This window comes from Harpia harpyja, chromosome 8 (assembly GCF_026419915.1).
Source record: "Harpia harpyja isolate bHarHar1 chromosome 8, bHarHar1 primary haplotype, whole genome shotgun sequence".
Taxonomy (NCBI): Eukaryota; Metazoa; Chordata; class Aves; order Accipitriformes; family Accipitridae; genus Harpia; species Harpia harpyja.
In genome coordinates this window covers 50252808-50270372 of record NC_068947.1, presented here as the reverse complement: position 1 = coordinate 50270372, position 17565 = coordinate 50252808, and the positions used below count along the sequence as shown (strand labels likewise).

Sequence of the window (17565 nt, the reverse complement as noted above, 5' to 3'; positions counted from 1 at the left end):
CCATCCATGCCTTCTGTGGCCACAAGGTATAATGAGGAACAGCATTCTTCGTGTCTCCCCTGGAAGCTGAGCCCCCGATGGCTATGATGCTCAGCTGAGAGGCTGAACCTAAGGTTTCTGGCCCTTCTGGTCCTATTTTTTATTTACTGTGGACTTAATATAAAATACGAACTTGTTCTGGGGAACTTGAACACTATCGATAGGGTCTAGAAACTGGGCTCCCTCTTGCCCTAACAACTTACTTTTTATGCACGTCCTTTAGCAAATTTCCTGGGCAAGCTATCAATCTATCCCATCTATTTGGTTAGGACATCCACTCTCAGAAGCACTCTATCTCAGACTGCATCCTAAACAGATGGATTGAAGTACATGGGCTGAATTGTCCTCTTAGTCCCAGGACCAGTTGCCATTATTTTTGATGTGTCTGTATCACAGGCAGACTGGGCTTTCCCCCTTGCTCACCTTTAAAATCTCTCTACATCTCCCTTCTAAGAGGAAGCAGAAAAAGAGAAGGTTTTTAATATTACCTACAGTAGAAAACAAGCACACACACTCTCATCTCCACCATGACTGAAAAAGAACTTAACACTATGGACAAGCCACTTCTGGAAACAATTGTATTCACCCAAGAACAATCTATGGATCTTATAGTTCAGTGTTCAAACTGAATACTTTGAAACAGATATGAAAACCTTACAGAAGATGCTGGAATATCCTTCCTTGGAACACTTGACTTTAGGTGCCAAGTTTTTTATTACAGCCATGCAGAATTTGCTGTTCACAAATCTTTTGAGTTTACAGTGCCCATTAGACTAGAAGTGCTGGGATTTTGCTAAATACAGGAAAAATAATTTCAACTTCCTAATAACTTCTTTTTTATTTGAATAAAGCTTTCTGCAGAAAGGAACAAACTTTCTAGATATAGAACAGGTCCTCTATGCAACATTTTTATCTGCTTCTCTGCACAGACAAGAAATGTGGTGACAAACTGCAGTTAGTGGAGACAGTGGTTTACCATAGTGTCTCTAAGTCATTTCTTATTATACTATTCTTACTGATACTAGTTACAGTGATGTAAAGTAAATTCAAATGCTAACAAAATGGAAATGATTTAGAAGCAGAACCAACACCATAATCCCCTCACTGAGAAATAAATAAAAAAATTTCAAGCCAAGGGCTTTTCCATCTGTTATGAAAGGTTAGCTGTGAAAAGCCATGGCTCTTAAGGGCCTCGTGAAGTGTGGTCCCATGACTGCTGTAACTTGCCCAGTGGATCAGGTTAAGCATCTGTTTGGCTGGCTGCTTGGGCAAGGAATTTTACCAGAAATCATCCGCTCTGCAATATGGAGAGGCATGGCAAAGGGAATGCGGTGGAGAGTGTAAGCTGTTCTGAAAACCTGCCAGAGACGCAGTAACCTCCTCAGAGAATCCATTTCTGTGGTTAACTACCCTTGTGATCGAAATGAATCCCCTACTGTCTCCCTGAAGTCGTGCCTCTGCCTTAGTAATTTATGTCCATTACATCCTGTCCTTTTCTCAGCAGACATGGACAGCAGATTATTCCCTTCCTCGCTGCAGTACCCTGCCGTCCATTTGAGTCATTTTGTGCTCGCTCTTCAATATTTTTGTAGATCAAGCAACCAGGTTGTTCCTCTCTTTCCTTGGAGGCCTAGGAACCCCTACCTTTGAAAACCGCGGTGATCACCGTCTAGGCCATCGTCACTTAGTTCACATCCACATGTGGACTTCAGACCCAACAGACCCAGGAAAAAAGGAGCCGATGATAAAAACAGAAACCACCCTCTTCTCCCCCCACCTTGCTACATGAGAAGGAAACCTAATGGTCACATTCACTCATCCAGCCCCCAAAAATCCAATGTGCTAGGCATAGAGCACTGCTGCAGACAGCATAGCAGTGTAGCCATAACGACAAGAGAAAAACTGATACAAATTGTACAAAGTTACATAGGAAATACTGCAATACACAGCACGACATCAGCTGAGCCTGGTTCCTCAGGCTGCAGGCTTTTTATAAGACAATCACTCAGTATCATATTTCCAAGACCCTGACTACAGCATACTGGACTTAGAAGAGCAAATGTCAGCCCTTCTCTATGGCTTCACACACATATTTACAGGCTGATTAAGGTACAGATCAATCCTAAGACTTTGGAAACCTTGTTATAGAAACAATAGACCAAAGTAACAGGCTGACATACATACACCGAAAATTATTGTAAAATTTGCTGAATCTAAAAACAAACCAAAAACCTCAAAAAAACTCAGCACCAAAACCTAAACCAAAATCCATCAGGAAAAAAATCTGGAAGCCTCTGCCAGGCTGCCTACAAGGCTTCTTATGGTGATCCTCACAAATACTTTTGAATAATAAAAGAAGTTTAAAGTATATAGTATATACCAAATACTACCCATTTCCAAAACTAGTTGGACAAAATCATGCAAGAAACAAAACAACTTATCCCCAAAACAGTTTTAGTCATTCTATATACAGATGCAAGAGAAAAACTTCAAGTATAAAAGTCTACTGGATCTATTAAAATGGAAATTGTATTGTACTTGCCACAGAATTTTTGATAAGGTTATTAAAGATAATGACTAAATATTCTTGAGTGGTTCATTTTGCCAACTTACAGTGACATTTCAATTCAAGTGCTCTGTATCAAATTTTAACTACTTATAATCAAAAGAGTTAATCCAAAAGCTGAGGTAAATGCTGAAACTGAATTATTTTGAAGAAAAGCTAAAGCAAATTTAAAGACTCTGCTCTTAGCATTCCTAGAAAATTACAATGCACAGTAAATGCTTGTTAGGATTCCTTGTTCAGAGGCAAGTTTGTAGCACTAAGACCTAAATGGCCTTTCTAGTCAAGGGTGATTAAGCTGGACTAGTTAAAAACTACATAATGGGAAATAAAAATAATAAAAAAAAGACAGACAGTTTTCTATCACTGCTGGTGGAAGAAAACAGACTTCCAAACACAACATTTGAAAGGAAAAACTCCACTCTGTTTTTACTTTCTTCCTAAGACGTATGATATAACCACATATGGACATATGTATACAGAATGCCCCGATTTCTGTAAGAATGCAGGCAAGGAGGAAAAAAAGGCAGAGTCTGCCAGCAGAAGCTCTTGATGGCAACTAGCAAGTCATGGCAGAGAGAACCTTTTGGAGAATGCAAACTGGCTTAAGAAAGCAGAATGTCTGAAAAAGCAATAACCAAGAAAAAACTTCTCGGAGTTAGTTATAACTCATTAAAGCAAAGAGGATGGCGTGCCAGCATATGTATCTGTGCACACATCCATATACCCACCAGCTACACAAGTATAACCACACTGAGTTCCCTCCCACAACAATTTTATTTTTATTCTTTAACATCACTGTTTTCTTTAATTCAGTGTTTTCTTTAATCTAAAATTACAATTAAAAATTTGACCAAAATACAGATTTTGTTTTCCTACGCAGAAAAAGAGCAGATGTTTTGGGCCTATTCATCTACAGTGAAATTCTTGATCAGGTTGGGATCTCTGCTCTTCTAGATGGAAGGGGAGTTTTAAGGGGTTTAACAACTATGCAGTATTAGTTTTTAGAGTGAGATGGACTGTTTTGGATCTGTGCAGCAGGACAGAAGGCAAGCCAGGTAGGGGTACACGTTTTCCCCAGAGAAGCTAAAAAGGTTAATATCCCTATTTCACTGTTTCTGTGAGGACACCTGCAGACAAAATAGGGTGCTAGTTGGAGCCCAGAGCTGAACAGACCAAGGCAGGATCAGTGCAAATAGCTACAGCCTGCAAAGAAATCCACTAAGATTGGAGACAAAACACATTCCCTTTCTACAAAATGTTATCATGGGACAGAATCTCTGTAAAGATTTTCTTGACTAAGAATAATTTGCATTCATGTGTATTTTTTATTCTCTTGATATTTAAATGCACAATGTTAAATTGATGATAAAAAATGTAGTTTATACCCTGTGCAAGAAAGTCTTATCAAAGAAATACAATCACTAACTCCTAAAATCTCAAAAACTTCTGGTCAAAAAGGGCTAGAAGAAGTTTAGAATTTAGAAGTTGAACAATGGAATTTCCTATATTTGTGGTTTTGTTTACAATGCAAATAAATTCTTACATTGTTGCAAGGAAGAAACAGCTTAATCAAAAGTATGTGAAAACAAGATTGTTTAGAATCAATAATATGCTATTAAGAACTTGTAAAGTTCTAATTCCTTGCTAAAATTAGATATAGAATATTGAGCAACTACAGAACTTATTAGTATAGCTGTGAAAATACTGCATTTATGAAACCAGAAGATACTACAGGACAACATGTAACATTTTAAATAGCATAAGTGGTATTTGAGAAGTGCTGTATTAAATGTCTGGCTAATTAATGACAAAAATATAACCATAACAAGCTATTTGATCTAGATACTAGATCAAGTTTTTTGGGGACCCCCCCCCCCCCCCCAGCTTTGGAACTGAAATGACATTAATCTTTAGCTTGGAATAAAATCTACCTGAGCTTAAAAAGATTTAGAGCTTTCCAAGTTTTTCCATGTTAGATTGGGATACTAGGAAAGACAGGTTTAAGCAGTAACAGTAACCATGCAGGCATAGACACCACTCCTCTGCTACTGTTACTTGGCTTTCGAATTATTCTTCTGGCAGTGTGGAAAAAATATTAGCACTTTATGAAACTGAACAGTTTGCAATATTTTGACCAGGAGAAAACAAGCCCCCCCCTCGCCCTTCCCTGTTCTTCCTATGATTCATCATTGCAAAGACATTCTTCAAAAGTGCTTTTCTCTATCAGAAATCCTTCTGCACATGTAAAGAGGTAAGAGTCAGCAAAATCTTGACAATGAACTAACAGGAATGAAGTCAGAAGAATTTATTGTGGGAAAGTTGCTTGAAAATACACTTGATGAAAATGCTAGAAATACAGTTCCTATTGTACCAAAAGATCAGTTTTAAGTAAGTAGATTTTGAAATCCAATGCGAGAAGACTGATTTAGTATTCTAGTAGATATCTTATGATTAGTCACCAAAATGTATTGGTTTTTTAATCAAATCAATTAGAAGAGATTGTAAAGAGCAGGAAAAAAAATCAAGTGTCATCAGTGCCTCAGAGACAGCGTTAAGAAAAGGTAAGAACCACCTACCCCCACACAAAGGCTTTTTTTTAAATGTATAAAAAGTGCTTAAGACTACTGAGATAACAATCTCTAATCAAAATTCTACTCAGGTAGAATAATAAAATCCTACCAAATACTAACCTGAAATGCTATTTCTCTAGTGAGGACATAAAATATGTCTCTTGATTCACCACATGAGAATATTAAAAAAAAAAAAATTCTTGTGAATAATCTATTGTTTATTGCAGCATATACTCCTAAGTAGCCAATAAAATTCTTAGCACAGAGAGGATTTTTTCGTTTTATTTTGGAACAGCCCAACCAGAAGGTTTTGATCAAAGCCAGTTCCACAGTTTAGAGAGAATGCTTATTCTCAGTATATTCTCTCTCAAACCTTTAACTTCTCATCTTCCTTCTCCCTCACCCTCTTTCTTACCCCCAGCCTAAGAATCTTTCAAGGATCATACCATCTTCCACCATATTACTTAGTACAAAAACCTTTAGAAGTAAATCAAACCACTTGCCAAAACTGTATGTCTAGAAATGCAAGATGCATGAAGTATGGTGGAATGTCAGTCATTCCAGACAGATCAGTTAGAAGAGCTAGAAGTCGAAAGACTAATACCACAGGCACCTAAAAAAAGTTTAGACAAGTTGGACAGGTGGCTTTGTTTTAAAGAGAGAATATAAATGATCAGAAAATTATTTTAGTCTATAAACCTGCTGAAAGGTGACTTGTACACAAACCCACACACTCAAGGACAAACCCAAACCATGCTCCATCATGTTACATGTTAATATAAATTACTCTAAAGACTGTCTGGCTCTTTTGTGCAACAGACATTTCACTGACCTTACTGAGAGTTGTAATACCATTTAGATGACACCACTGATACTTTTAAATAGGGATTTTTTATGTCACTTACTTTAACTTACTGCACGTCCCTGAAAGAAAGTTAGAGGACTATCTCTAGAAAGAGATATACTTTAATATTAAACTTGATAGGTATTATAACTAGTGATGAACAATAGAAAGTGAATTTTTCATGATACAGGTATCCAGAAAGCATCATCATGCCATCAAAAGTATAATGATATTACTAAACGTTTTGTACACAAGGGTCAGTGGGACCTTAGGGGGTTGTAGGTTCTGCCTGCCAGTGACCCTACTTACTCTGGGAGGATGGGAGGGAAAAAGAAAAGCAGCAGCATAAAAGAATTGGGTAGTACCGTGGCCCATTTATGTACAAGTAGCGCTGATACTGCAGCAGTATCTGCATACAAGAATTCCAGAAGAGTTTGGTACTACGTAGGATGGAGAAAACCACAGAGCAATAGAAACTACTGCGGCAGTGCTGTATTTTCCACCACAAACTACTATCTGACAATGGTACTTACCATATTTGTATGGTGCATAGAGGTAGATGAAAGGGTTATGTTGTGATCATCATCAATAATTAATACAGAGTTAAAAGTGGTGATTATGTAGATGAAAACTGCCCTTATGCACAGGAATTTATAGACACCTCAGAGCTCTGTAAATCTGCTTTAGTACAACGTTCACACAGGAGCCATTAAATTAATCCAAGTTAAAACCAAAATTTATAGTAGGTTTAGTATTTAAACAGGATTACTTCTTTATAACCGATTGCTGAGGATTACACTTTGTCATATGTTATACAAAGCCTACAATGCAATTTAACATTTCTGCTCTTTGGCCTATGACTTAACCTTTGAAGAGTCCATGATATTGTAACATTCTCCTAAAGGAGAGAGGGTTGGACGGTCACTGAAGAAACAGCAGTGTCAGTTGAAATGTCACTACTCCCCAAGTTTTTGACCCTGCTCTTCTGCAGAAGGTTAATACTCATCTAGTGAAGTCAGAAATATAGATCACGTGGGCACTTCTCATTTGCTTTAGTGCAAAGGGAATTGGATAATGTAACCCAATATAGAAAGCTGTTTAGGCTAAATGTTTCTGTACTTCAGCAGAAATGAACAACCCAAAGGATCTCTCTACCACCAGTATCTGTTCTGGTGTGATAGCCTCTGGCGATGGGAGCTGATTTCTACCAGAGGCCTAATGACATAGCTGGAAGATGGTAACACCTTCAGTGAGCACAGCCATTTTGCAAAAAGCCTCTGACCATGCTTTACTCTGTGTCCCACGAATGAATGTAGGTAAATGCTGTTCTTAAATCAAATAGAAGGAGCTGCTAGAGGACACCGCAACAGACTTTGGGATATCAGCTCCATTCCAGTCAAGAACATCATCTTGGAACCCTCTGTGCCAAATTAGGATGTTTTCTTATAGGGTCTCACACACATAGACACTATTTTTCTGTTGTGTGATCCCCACAGTAGTCAGAATACAGGCTGCAAAAGAATTTGCTATTTTATGTTATCATGAAGAAAAAAAAGAATCAAAAGATTCTAGCAATTTGCCACTAGCAACAAAGGTATTTGCAATAATTTGCATTTAAAAATACAAAATTAGACACTCTGAATGATATAATTCTCCTTGCTCTGCCTCCGTTAACAATCTGCAAAATTAGGGAGTACTGGTTCCAGCTGTAAAGAACTTCTGTGGTACAGACACTTTTGCAGGTGGGCAGGTTAGGATACAAATGCTCCTTACAAGACAGAGGGCTAGGTCACAGTGGTGTCCATTGCCTATCACTTATAGCATCACGGGGGGTCAGGCCACGCTACAGCCCAGACAACAGCTATAGGGGATTATTATCTCTTAGGCACTTAGGAAATTAGTCTGCAACTTGGTTAGAATTAAAACTTGGATTTTGAAAGGACTTAATTGTTAAAATTAATTATTTTATTATAAAAATATTACACTCTGTCATTTCTGTTGTTTAAATATTATAAAGTTTTTACCTATTACTAAAATTGAATACAACCAACACTACAGTCCTACACCATTTATTTTGATGCTATGCTTTTTCAGTTTTTGATAGACTGAAGCTTTTCTGCGCAGACAATGCATTGCTCAATTGCAAGGATGTGGGAGAGCCGAAAGCATGGGAGACAAGGGTCAAGGCCACCAACAGCAGGGTGGGAACACTATCAAGATTGAAGAAAAACAGGTCAGCTGAATGCTTCTGCTTAAACGATCTGCAGTGAAACAGCTGGCACTGCTGAAACTAAAATGGGCTTATTCTAAGTTTTAAGCACAATGCATTGCCATGACTGGTCCACTTTGTATCTCAGCTTCATCGAGACTCTGCACTCCGGTAGATTACAATTTGAAGACTGTTTTTTCAAGCATTAAAGCAAGAAACTTATTATAAATAAAAAAAAAATTGATTAGATTATGGGCTATAATTTTACTGTAAATGGTGGCCAGGGATTGTAGAATTTTAGAAAGTCTTCAGTACCAATAAATAAATAAATATATATGTGCAAAGCCTGAACTCACGTTGTAAAAATATCTTACTCATTTTCTGACTTGATAAGTAGAGACAACGAGAGTTTAAAATGTTAGTACTACTAGCTGTCACAATAACCGTACATAAGCGGCTATGAACAATTGCTTTTCCAGAACAAAGCACCCCATCCATACAGGCGAGGGGACGGCTGTGAGAGTTCGGCGAGGTTCAGCATACCGCATCCCTAGGCAGCACAGAGCTCAGGAGCAGGCTTGTTAGTAACAACACTAACACACAGGGGTTGTTCTAATTCTAAACAGTCAGATGAAGACAGCAGCTCAGGGCAATGACTAGGACAAGGATCATGCTAAACTTATTTGCTTTCACACCCAGTGAGAAATTCACAAATACTTAGCAAAATATTCAGTGCCACCCACCTTCTGTGGTGACTGGGAGAGAAATCTCCATGCAGGCTGCAGACTGCGCTTTTCTGAAGGGGGGCCTCCCAGGCCCTCGGCGGTTTGCTTTTGAGACGTCTGCGCTGGAAAGTCGTTTTCCTGAACTGCAGCTCTGGGATGTTGGACTTGTACAGTGACCATTCACATGATCTGCAAAGTGAATGCAACAAGTGCTAGGTAAAGTGCCAGCTCCCAAAATTCAGAATGGAGGAGAGATGGACGTTCTGATATTTAAGAATGGGTTAAATCAAATCTTCTGAGAATAACTACTTATTTGTTTTACCAACCCACATGTGTATATATAAGAATAGCTCACCATATCTTTAAGGTATACTTTGAAAAAACCAAGGGACATAGAACTGCTACGTGTTCTTACAGCTGCAGATCCCACAGCATTTTGTTGACCTATGTTCACAGGCAATTATCAAGATACTGCTGGTAACACTGTCATCCCTGATGTTGTGTCTCCTAACAGATACCAAATAAATTTGAACACGATCTTTCCTTTTTGCTCTCATAAAGAACTGCAAGCGCAATTTACTGCAGGATAGAATTTAGAGCCAGACATCCTCCCTACCTGACTCAAAGCTCCATGAAAGAGGCATCTAACTGCCACTATTTGGGATAATTATAATACTGCTAAGTATTTAATTCTTTATATACCACATAGATTTATTTTACTGCTAAGGAAACTGACTGCTGACCAATTGATTCGTCTGCTACAGATCTAAAGATATGAGGCAAAGTCCTTGGACCCCTGCTAGAGGCCATGGTCAATCAGCACAGCACATGCGGTTATCTAATGGGGTGAGAAACGGAACACGGCTGCTTTAAACTCTGCCTACATTCGTCTGTTCTTCACCCCTGGCAACAGGTCTTTAAACCACAACAATCCACTGATCAAGACTTAGATCAGGGTTCAGAGTGGGTTGGGTTGGACTGGACTACAAAACATTCAGGAGATATATTTCTTCCTCTCACGTTGAGAAAGGCCACATGAGAAGAATTAGCGAACACAGTTTTCCCTTCAACATGTGAAAGGATACACACCCAGATATAACTGAATTATTTTTGGTCAGCAGGTAATTCATACTTACTAATTTAAGTAAACAGCAGGTAATAAGCATAACAAAAATTCAGACTTATGCAAGCACACTGAGTATTTCTATTCAAAACTATGGAAGCTCAGTACTATAGGTAAGGACAAGCTTGGAGTTTGTGCCTTCATTTTAAATGTCAGGTTATTTATATCTGAGAATTAGATTAGTCTTTAAGATTCGGTATATAAGTATCACATTTTGTTAACCCTCTTTGATTTGTATTATATCCAAGGAAAAGATGAATGTTAATATACCAAGATAAATTTATTTCTTGGTTACCATGCCATGATAGCTCCACTGCACATGAAAAGCTATTTCTATATTCAGATGATAAAACAGATTCTATACTGAATACAGCATATAGTGTGCTATTATATGTAGTCTTCCAATGTCTAAGTCATGTCCTTTCCATGTGAAGCAGTTCAGTCTTAATGAACAAAATTGGAAAGAATTGTTCAGAATTACAGTTTAGAAAGCAATTTACTATCTGTACTGCATAATGAGACGGCTCTGTAGGAGACGCAACTTTCATGATTCTTATCATGTTTCTTAATATATGGCTGTTAACCAAACTAACAGCAGATATAAAACTGATGTGGATGATTCATTCAACTTATAGTTAGGGAATTTTCCAAAATCTGCTGGAACTATTCATATATTTCAGTAGAAAGTCCTTTGAGATCAGGGGCTTTGTTCAAGGGCACAGGCTGACTGTTCAACCTCAGCAACAGACACATCCTCATCCAGCTGCTTCCTTTCTTCAAAATTCAGTTTGTCTGAAGGAGTTTCAGCATGATATCTAATTATCTCCAGGGGGATCCTAGGAAGTGGTGAGGAACATAACAGAGTAAGAAAGAATCATGTTCTATAGAAACATCAACAACATTTGTGAGTCCCTTTCCCTGAACATTGTACAGAATGGGCACAATTCATCTAAAGCCCTATTCACTATGCCAAATTTTAAGAGAAATGCTGCTATGTTTCTCTTAGTACGTTTGCTTGTCTCAGTTGCCTTCCAAGGCCCAAATTAAACAAAAACAATCAGTAGGATCTGGGCACCTAAACCCCCTGAGTTGTTTTGACAATGCCTTTCCAAATAAGCAAAGCCAGTTTCTGTGTAGAAAAAAAAAAAAAAAAAAAAATCAGGCCTCACCCTAGAAGCTGCAGGGATATCCCTTCAAGTACTGAAGTTGATGAAATGTTAGTGAGTGCTACAACGAGTAGGAGAGATTTTAATGATCAGCTACACGCTTTTCTATATTTTAACACTGTTCCGTACTTCTGATTAGATAGAATTAATTTTTAAGTGTCTATAACAAGGAGCAATGCAGCTCTTCAAACCTTAATAAAAACAAGAAGGCATTGTACAAAGAGTAATATAATTATGGGGAGTATGACTGCGACATTTTTTGCTGAGAAGCTGACAAGAATCAAGCAGATAAAGACCACCCAAATCTATGAGAAAATCCAATGCGTGTATTTAAAAATTTCTCACATTGTTTATGGTATAAGGTCAGTGATACAAAACATTTCTTAAGAAAGGTTATGTACTATTCGAGGAAGGGTTCCTTACTGCATTGTCTGGGAAGAAAAAAAAAAGCAGCATGCAAGAAAAGTGGTAAGAAAAAAAAACAAGACTAGTTTTGTATAGTGTAGTTTCTACAGGAGACTGTGAGAATGCTCAGGCTATCACCCTTTGCCAAAATGACTGCAACGATTTACTAGCCTTCTGAGACCCAAGTTACCTGATCCTCCTTTGCCATGACAGATATCTTCCAATCACCCCAAAGAAGAGACAGAGCAGGCTTGTAAAAACCTGGCTTTTTCCCAGCTTTGTTCAATTTGCAAGGAAAACAACATTTAAACTTTTTTCCTTGCTGGCTTACCGCTTTTGTCACATGGTCTCTGGGGCTTTTCTCATATCAGAAATATTAGTTGATACTGAGCACTAGTTAATATTGGAGACATTAACATTGGTACTTAAGAAGCAGTGCAGATTGCTCCATGCTGTTGATGCAATAGTGCAACAGCTCCTAACTCTCTCTTCTTCTGGAGAAGTCAGAGAATAGTTGCCTGGGGAGAAAGCACTGCACAAAAAGCCCCCTTCTCTTTTCTACCCTTTTCCACCACTGCATTTGCCATCACCTCCTAGCCCTTCCCACGGGTGCTGCTGCCCATGAGGTCAAGGGAATTTGCATTATACTCTCTAGTGCTCCTAGGTTCCAGCAGCAAGTACCAGAGATACTAATGCGTTACGGTTGGGCATCCTGGCTCAGCAGAGCTTAACCCTGAAGCAGTCTCCAGACTGTGTAACAGACATCCCAGCCTGCCAGGGCAGCAGCCTTTTCTCCTGTTTGTGGGTAGTGAACTAAATAGCCAGGGCTCAGTGTGTAGCTATTTTGTTCATTCATTTAAAAATGTAAGGCTCACGCAGGCCATTGGAAGTAATCACAGGAGATTACTCCATGCTACAATACATTAGTCCATTTTATACTGATTTAACTCCACTGATTTAACGTTGTATCTATCTAAGATGTATTAAAATATATAAAAGAGAAGTTCATGGCATAAAATTCTCTTATGTTCTCCACCTGCTGCTTCTACAGTGCAGGTCCTGGTTGTTTGCCTTTGTCTGGGCTCATGGTGTTACCCATATAAATTAAAAATGCTTTAGTTATCCCCGTTACCAAACAGTAGCACTATTCAGTGCAGTCTGCGTAAAAAAAGAAACAGAACAGTGCTGGATGGAAGGCCAGTGTGTCACACAAAATACCAGTGAGATGATGAGATTGAGAGGAACTGAAGAAGTAACATCAGTTACTGTGAACCTGAAACTACTGAGAGATGCAACGTGCAACAGGACAGCAGCAAGCCTGCTGGAGAGCCTCAAATTAATCTAATTTTTTTGAGGAGTATTACACAGACAGGGAGTGTATTATACATACACATGCTCATTTTAGTTTACACACAGTGCCATGTATATGTTACACAACCTGCCTTGTCATACGACAGTTTGAAACTTGGTGACCTCTGCAAAAAGCAAAAGGAACCAATGATTTACCAGTGAGAAGTTGAACTCTTGTTAAAACCAAATGTATTAAAAATGTCAGTAAGAAAGGAGAAACATGCATTTGCAGTTGCTGCCTACCAAGTTGTGTTACGCTAGACATAACAAATCAAAAAAAAATAAGACCAACCATTTTTTCCAGTTCTTACAAAGGGATAAATTAACACAGAAAAAACTAGCTGAAAACCACTTCTTTCTAATGATCTGAGAGGATGAGAACAAAGGAATTTACATATGACTAAGTAGAAGCATTATAATATCATCCTAAGTTGTAAGTAATCAATACAAGAGCAGGCAAGAGGACCCGAGAGAGATGCCTTAACATGGAGCAGAAAGAACCTGAAAAATGAGGCCCAGAGAATCTCCTCAGCAAATGTTGAGGAATACAATTTCTGCTGTTAAAGGGAGGAAAAGCCCCTCTGTTTCCACTGGGGGTTTTTGTGTATTACCAATAAATTAGATTCTGTGTAATAATTATGGGTGTGACTAACCTTTTTTCTTTACAAAGCAGAGAGATACACATTTAAATCAAGGGAAAAGAGATCTCCTAACTGTACAAAGGACCAGAAGAAGTGTCTCAGGTTTGCATGTAAAATAACCAAAACTTGTGTAAAAGTAGTGTGATCATTCATTAGCGAGAACATAGACTGACACCTGAAATTTTTAACAAATTATTCTTAAAAGAAAATCCCTTACAAAGTCAGGATCACAATTTTCTCTTGGCACAGTTCTGTCAGCCAGGCAGGAGAGGAGGTGTGAGCCCTAGCAGAAGAGGTTAGTACAGATGCGCTGCCAGTAAAGCGTGTATTTACCATCATGTCTTCAGCAGTTTGAAGAGGAAGGATGAATTGCCCTGCTGACATACTGTCAGTATATTTAGGTCCACACTAAGAACACAACATGCTGTCATTGTAATATACTGCCTGTGTTATATAATGGTATTCTTATTATGGTAATGAACTCCTATCATGTGCTTGATCCCAGATTTCATCATTTTTTTGAAAGCAGGGTGAACAGATTTACTTTTCAGACAAATAAAATACTGTGAAGTGGTTGAAAACGTTAAGTGTGTTGTCACTGACAGAGCCCCTTTTGAAACTAGTATTTTTGCCTGCAATTATAAACAATGAAACCAAAATACAAAATAAACACTATCCAAATGAAGAACACTAAGAATATATTACTGTATGTCATAACATCACCTCTATATGATCATATCTGAAAAACCAACCCTGGCAGTGCAAATCTAAAAGTAAATCTAGCTTTGTTCCCAGAGAACAGTGGGAAAATTTTGGACTACTCGGATATAACACCACACTACTGGACTGACTGTCTCAAAAAGTACACAGCACTCAGTGTGCCTCACCAGAATAATGTAACATAAATTGTTGCTATGCTTTGTGCAATAAACAGGAAAACAGACAGAAAACTTGATTTACTTCTGAAACAAGCATGAAACATATCCTGAGCTGCACAGAGGACAACACTGAAACATGCAAGTAGAGTGCATGAATCACAAGACCACCTTGGATATCACCAACTAGTCCTGAGCACCCCATCTGCATTTTCAAGATGGAAAAATCTGGATTTAATTCTCCGTTTTTGAAAATGAAAAATTCTTCAAAGAGGTTGGACTGGAGACATTTTTTCAACTTGAACGTGACAAAAATAAAGCATGACACATGAGCTGGAGACTTTCTAAACAAAATTCCACCTTTCCATCTGAAATGAATGAACAAAATGTAAGATAATTACAACAAAAGTGTTTGTAGACTATTCTAACCAGATTCTTCCAGAAATTCTTCCCCTGATTTTTCAACAAAATTGTTGTTTTTACCTGGAGATAAGAATGTCTGAAATAATTGAGCTAGCACCGCTCCATAGATGCTAACATAGAAGTAATTTGCTTGCCAACACTCAAGAGAAAGAGGTACAGACATGGGCAAATAAGGCATTCCAAATATAATTAAGTTTACACATAATTTTTATGCAGCAATCAAAGAATTCTAAAAAAATCCAAGTTTTTCTAAACTTCTTAACATTATGCATTGTAGATTTTTAACATATTTCATGCCATCATAATAAATAAGAATGAACAATTGTTACTATTTTATTTTAATGTTGCAAAACCAGATTTTATAGTTGATAACTTCCAATTTAGAGTTCTTATTTATCCTTCTTTTGTTATCACTTTGTTGTCAAAATAATTATACATGGAAATTATTACTTTCTAAATATTCTTCTGCTTGTACAGACAGGTCAGTTACTAAGACTTTGGATGTTGCTTTAAGTCCAAACAAGGTGATAGGACCATCTGTCTCATGCCCGAGTCTCTGCCTACAGATGACATTCTGTGCAAGAGCTCAATCCCAATCCAAGTTACTTACTAGACAGGAAAACCCCTGGATCCAGGCAGGTCTGGTAAATCTATGTGTAGCCCCCGATTTTGACTGCTGGAGAGTATTACAACCCAAGAAATGTACAGAGACCACAGAATAGAAGAATACTACATATGTGTTTGCATTGCTTGAAAGGAGTGAAAAATGACTTACCTTTGAGAGTCCTCAGTAAGGAACTCTTCTTTAAGTAAAAACAAAGAACTTAGTAACAGTGAATATCTATTACATTGTGAGCCTAACAGTTGCCTATCATTTTGTTGTTATCAACTCTTAAATGTATGATGATCTTTACTGTTGTTTCAGCTAACAAATTTTACTGCCTTTCCTTCGTGACTACATTTAACTGTATCAGCCACAAATTTTTAGTTAGGGTATCATTTTGGTAATTTTCAGCACTTACCTTTCCTTTAAACTACTTGGTTGTTAAATTGCCCATATAGATCAGGTGTTTTGTTTTTTTAAAATCTGGAAGCATTGACAGTCAGAACACAGCCCCTTTCTGCATTTGAAATATAACCACACAGCACATGCCTGTTCTGCTGTAATAGTTGACAGAGTTAACCTGCTGGTTGGCTCTTGTTGCTTTTTTCATTCCGGTTATTTGGACTGGCAGAGTGCTAATGTATCTGTTAATATAGGTTCTCTTTTAAAATTGTTTGACCATAAACCACCTCTTATTTAATTAAGGAAGAAACTGATGCTGTCATACACCTGACCTTCAGCAGATGAAAGAGACTTTTATCTAATAGGGTCCTAGCTACAGAATATCAAAATCCAGACCTGAAAATGTGAAATTGAAGAGAGGCCAAATGTTTAAAACCATTTCTGTAAAAGTGAAAGACTTCAGTCCAACCCAGAGTGTTTTTCATCTTAATAGGGATCAAACTTGCAGCAAAAAAGGCAAACTGCATCCTCTATTGAATCAGCGAGAGCACAGCCAGCAGCGTGAGGGATGTAATCCTTCCCCTCTACTTGGCACTTGTTAGACTGCATCACAAGTCCTGTGCCCAGTTTTGGGCTCCCCATTACAAGTAAGATATTGGCATACAGGCATGAGTTCAGCAGCGGTCCACCAAGCTGGTAAGGGAGTCGGCACACACAATGTAAGAGGAGAGCCCGAGAACTGGGGGGGGTTCAGCCCTAAGAAGAGAAGACTGAGGGGAGACCTTATTGCTGTCTACAACTACCTGATCCCAGTCTATGGAGAAGATAGAGCCAGACTCTTCTCAGAGGTGCACAGCGATCAGATGAAAGGCAAAGGACACATCTTAGAACAGAGGGAATTCTGGTTAAATATTAGGAAAAACCTTTTTTCCTGTGTGGATGATCAAGTACTGGAAGAGGTCACCCAGAGAGGTTGTGGACCCCTGTCCTTGGAGGCATTCGAGACTCAACTGGACACTGCCCTGACCTACCTGGTCTAGCTAGACCTGCTTTGAGCAGGGTGATGGCCTAAACAACCTCTAAAGGTCCCTTCCAATCTTATTTATGCTATGATTTTAACTACAAGCAGAGTTCAGATGATGCCTCAATTCAGCTTGTATTTTCAGACTGAAAAATGATCAGAAATTATTCTACCCTTCTGGAAGGAGACACACACTGGACAGACCATAAAATCCTTTGCATGTAAAAATATGTATCATTTTCAATGTATATTGCCAAGTAATTAAAGAAAAGCATTGTTACAACTGGATGTCTGAATTACCTTTTCTAAAAATGTCACACCAAGGAGGAAAGCAACTCACATAATTTCAAAATTTCTGAAATGTTCTTTAGCACTGTAAACAGAGTTACAGATCCAGAAAAACTAGTACAGAACGCTCCAGTTAAAATCTACCAGTTTGCCCAATGCAGCAGTAAACAAAAACAGATTAAAAGCTTCAAACTTCTGCCAGTGCCTAATGTCTGCTGTAAAATACTATGAAAGGGTAAGGCAAGAATATTGCTGTAACCCCACTGCTCATGCTTAAAATAAACATGAGGTGGTCTTTATGATATCCGGGTACT

At 38.2% G+C, this 17565-nt stretch overlaps 1 protein-coding gene across 11 annotated transcripts in view; it reads right to left on the bottom strand.

Moving 5' to 3' along the window:
• Positions 1-17565, bottom strand: part of STXBP5L (syntaxin binding protein 5L) — a 200176-nt gene that overhangs the window by 13841 nt on the left and 168770 nt on the right. For all 11 annotated transcript variants that reach the window (XM_052794245.1, XM_052794244.1, XM_052794246.1 and 8 more), the window contains one exon: positions 8972-9142. In XM_052794245.1, coding sequence (XP_052650205.1) covers positions 8972-9142 — 171 coding nt within the window. The remainder of the gene's footprint in view (positions 1-8971; positions 9143-17565) is intronic.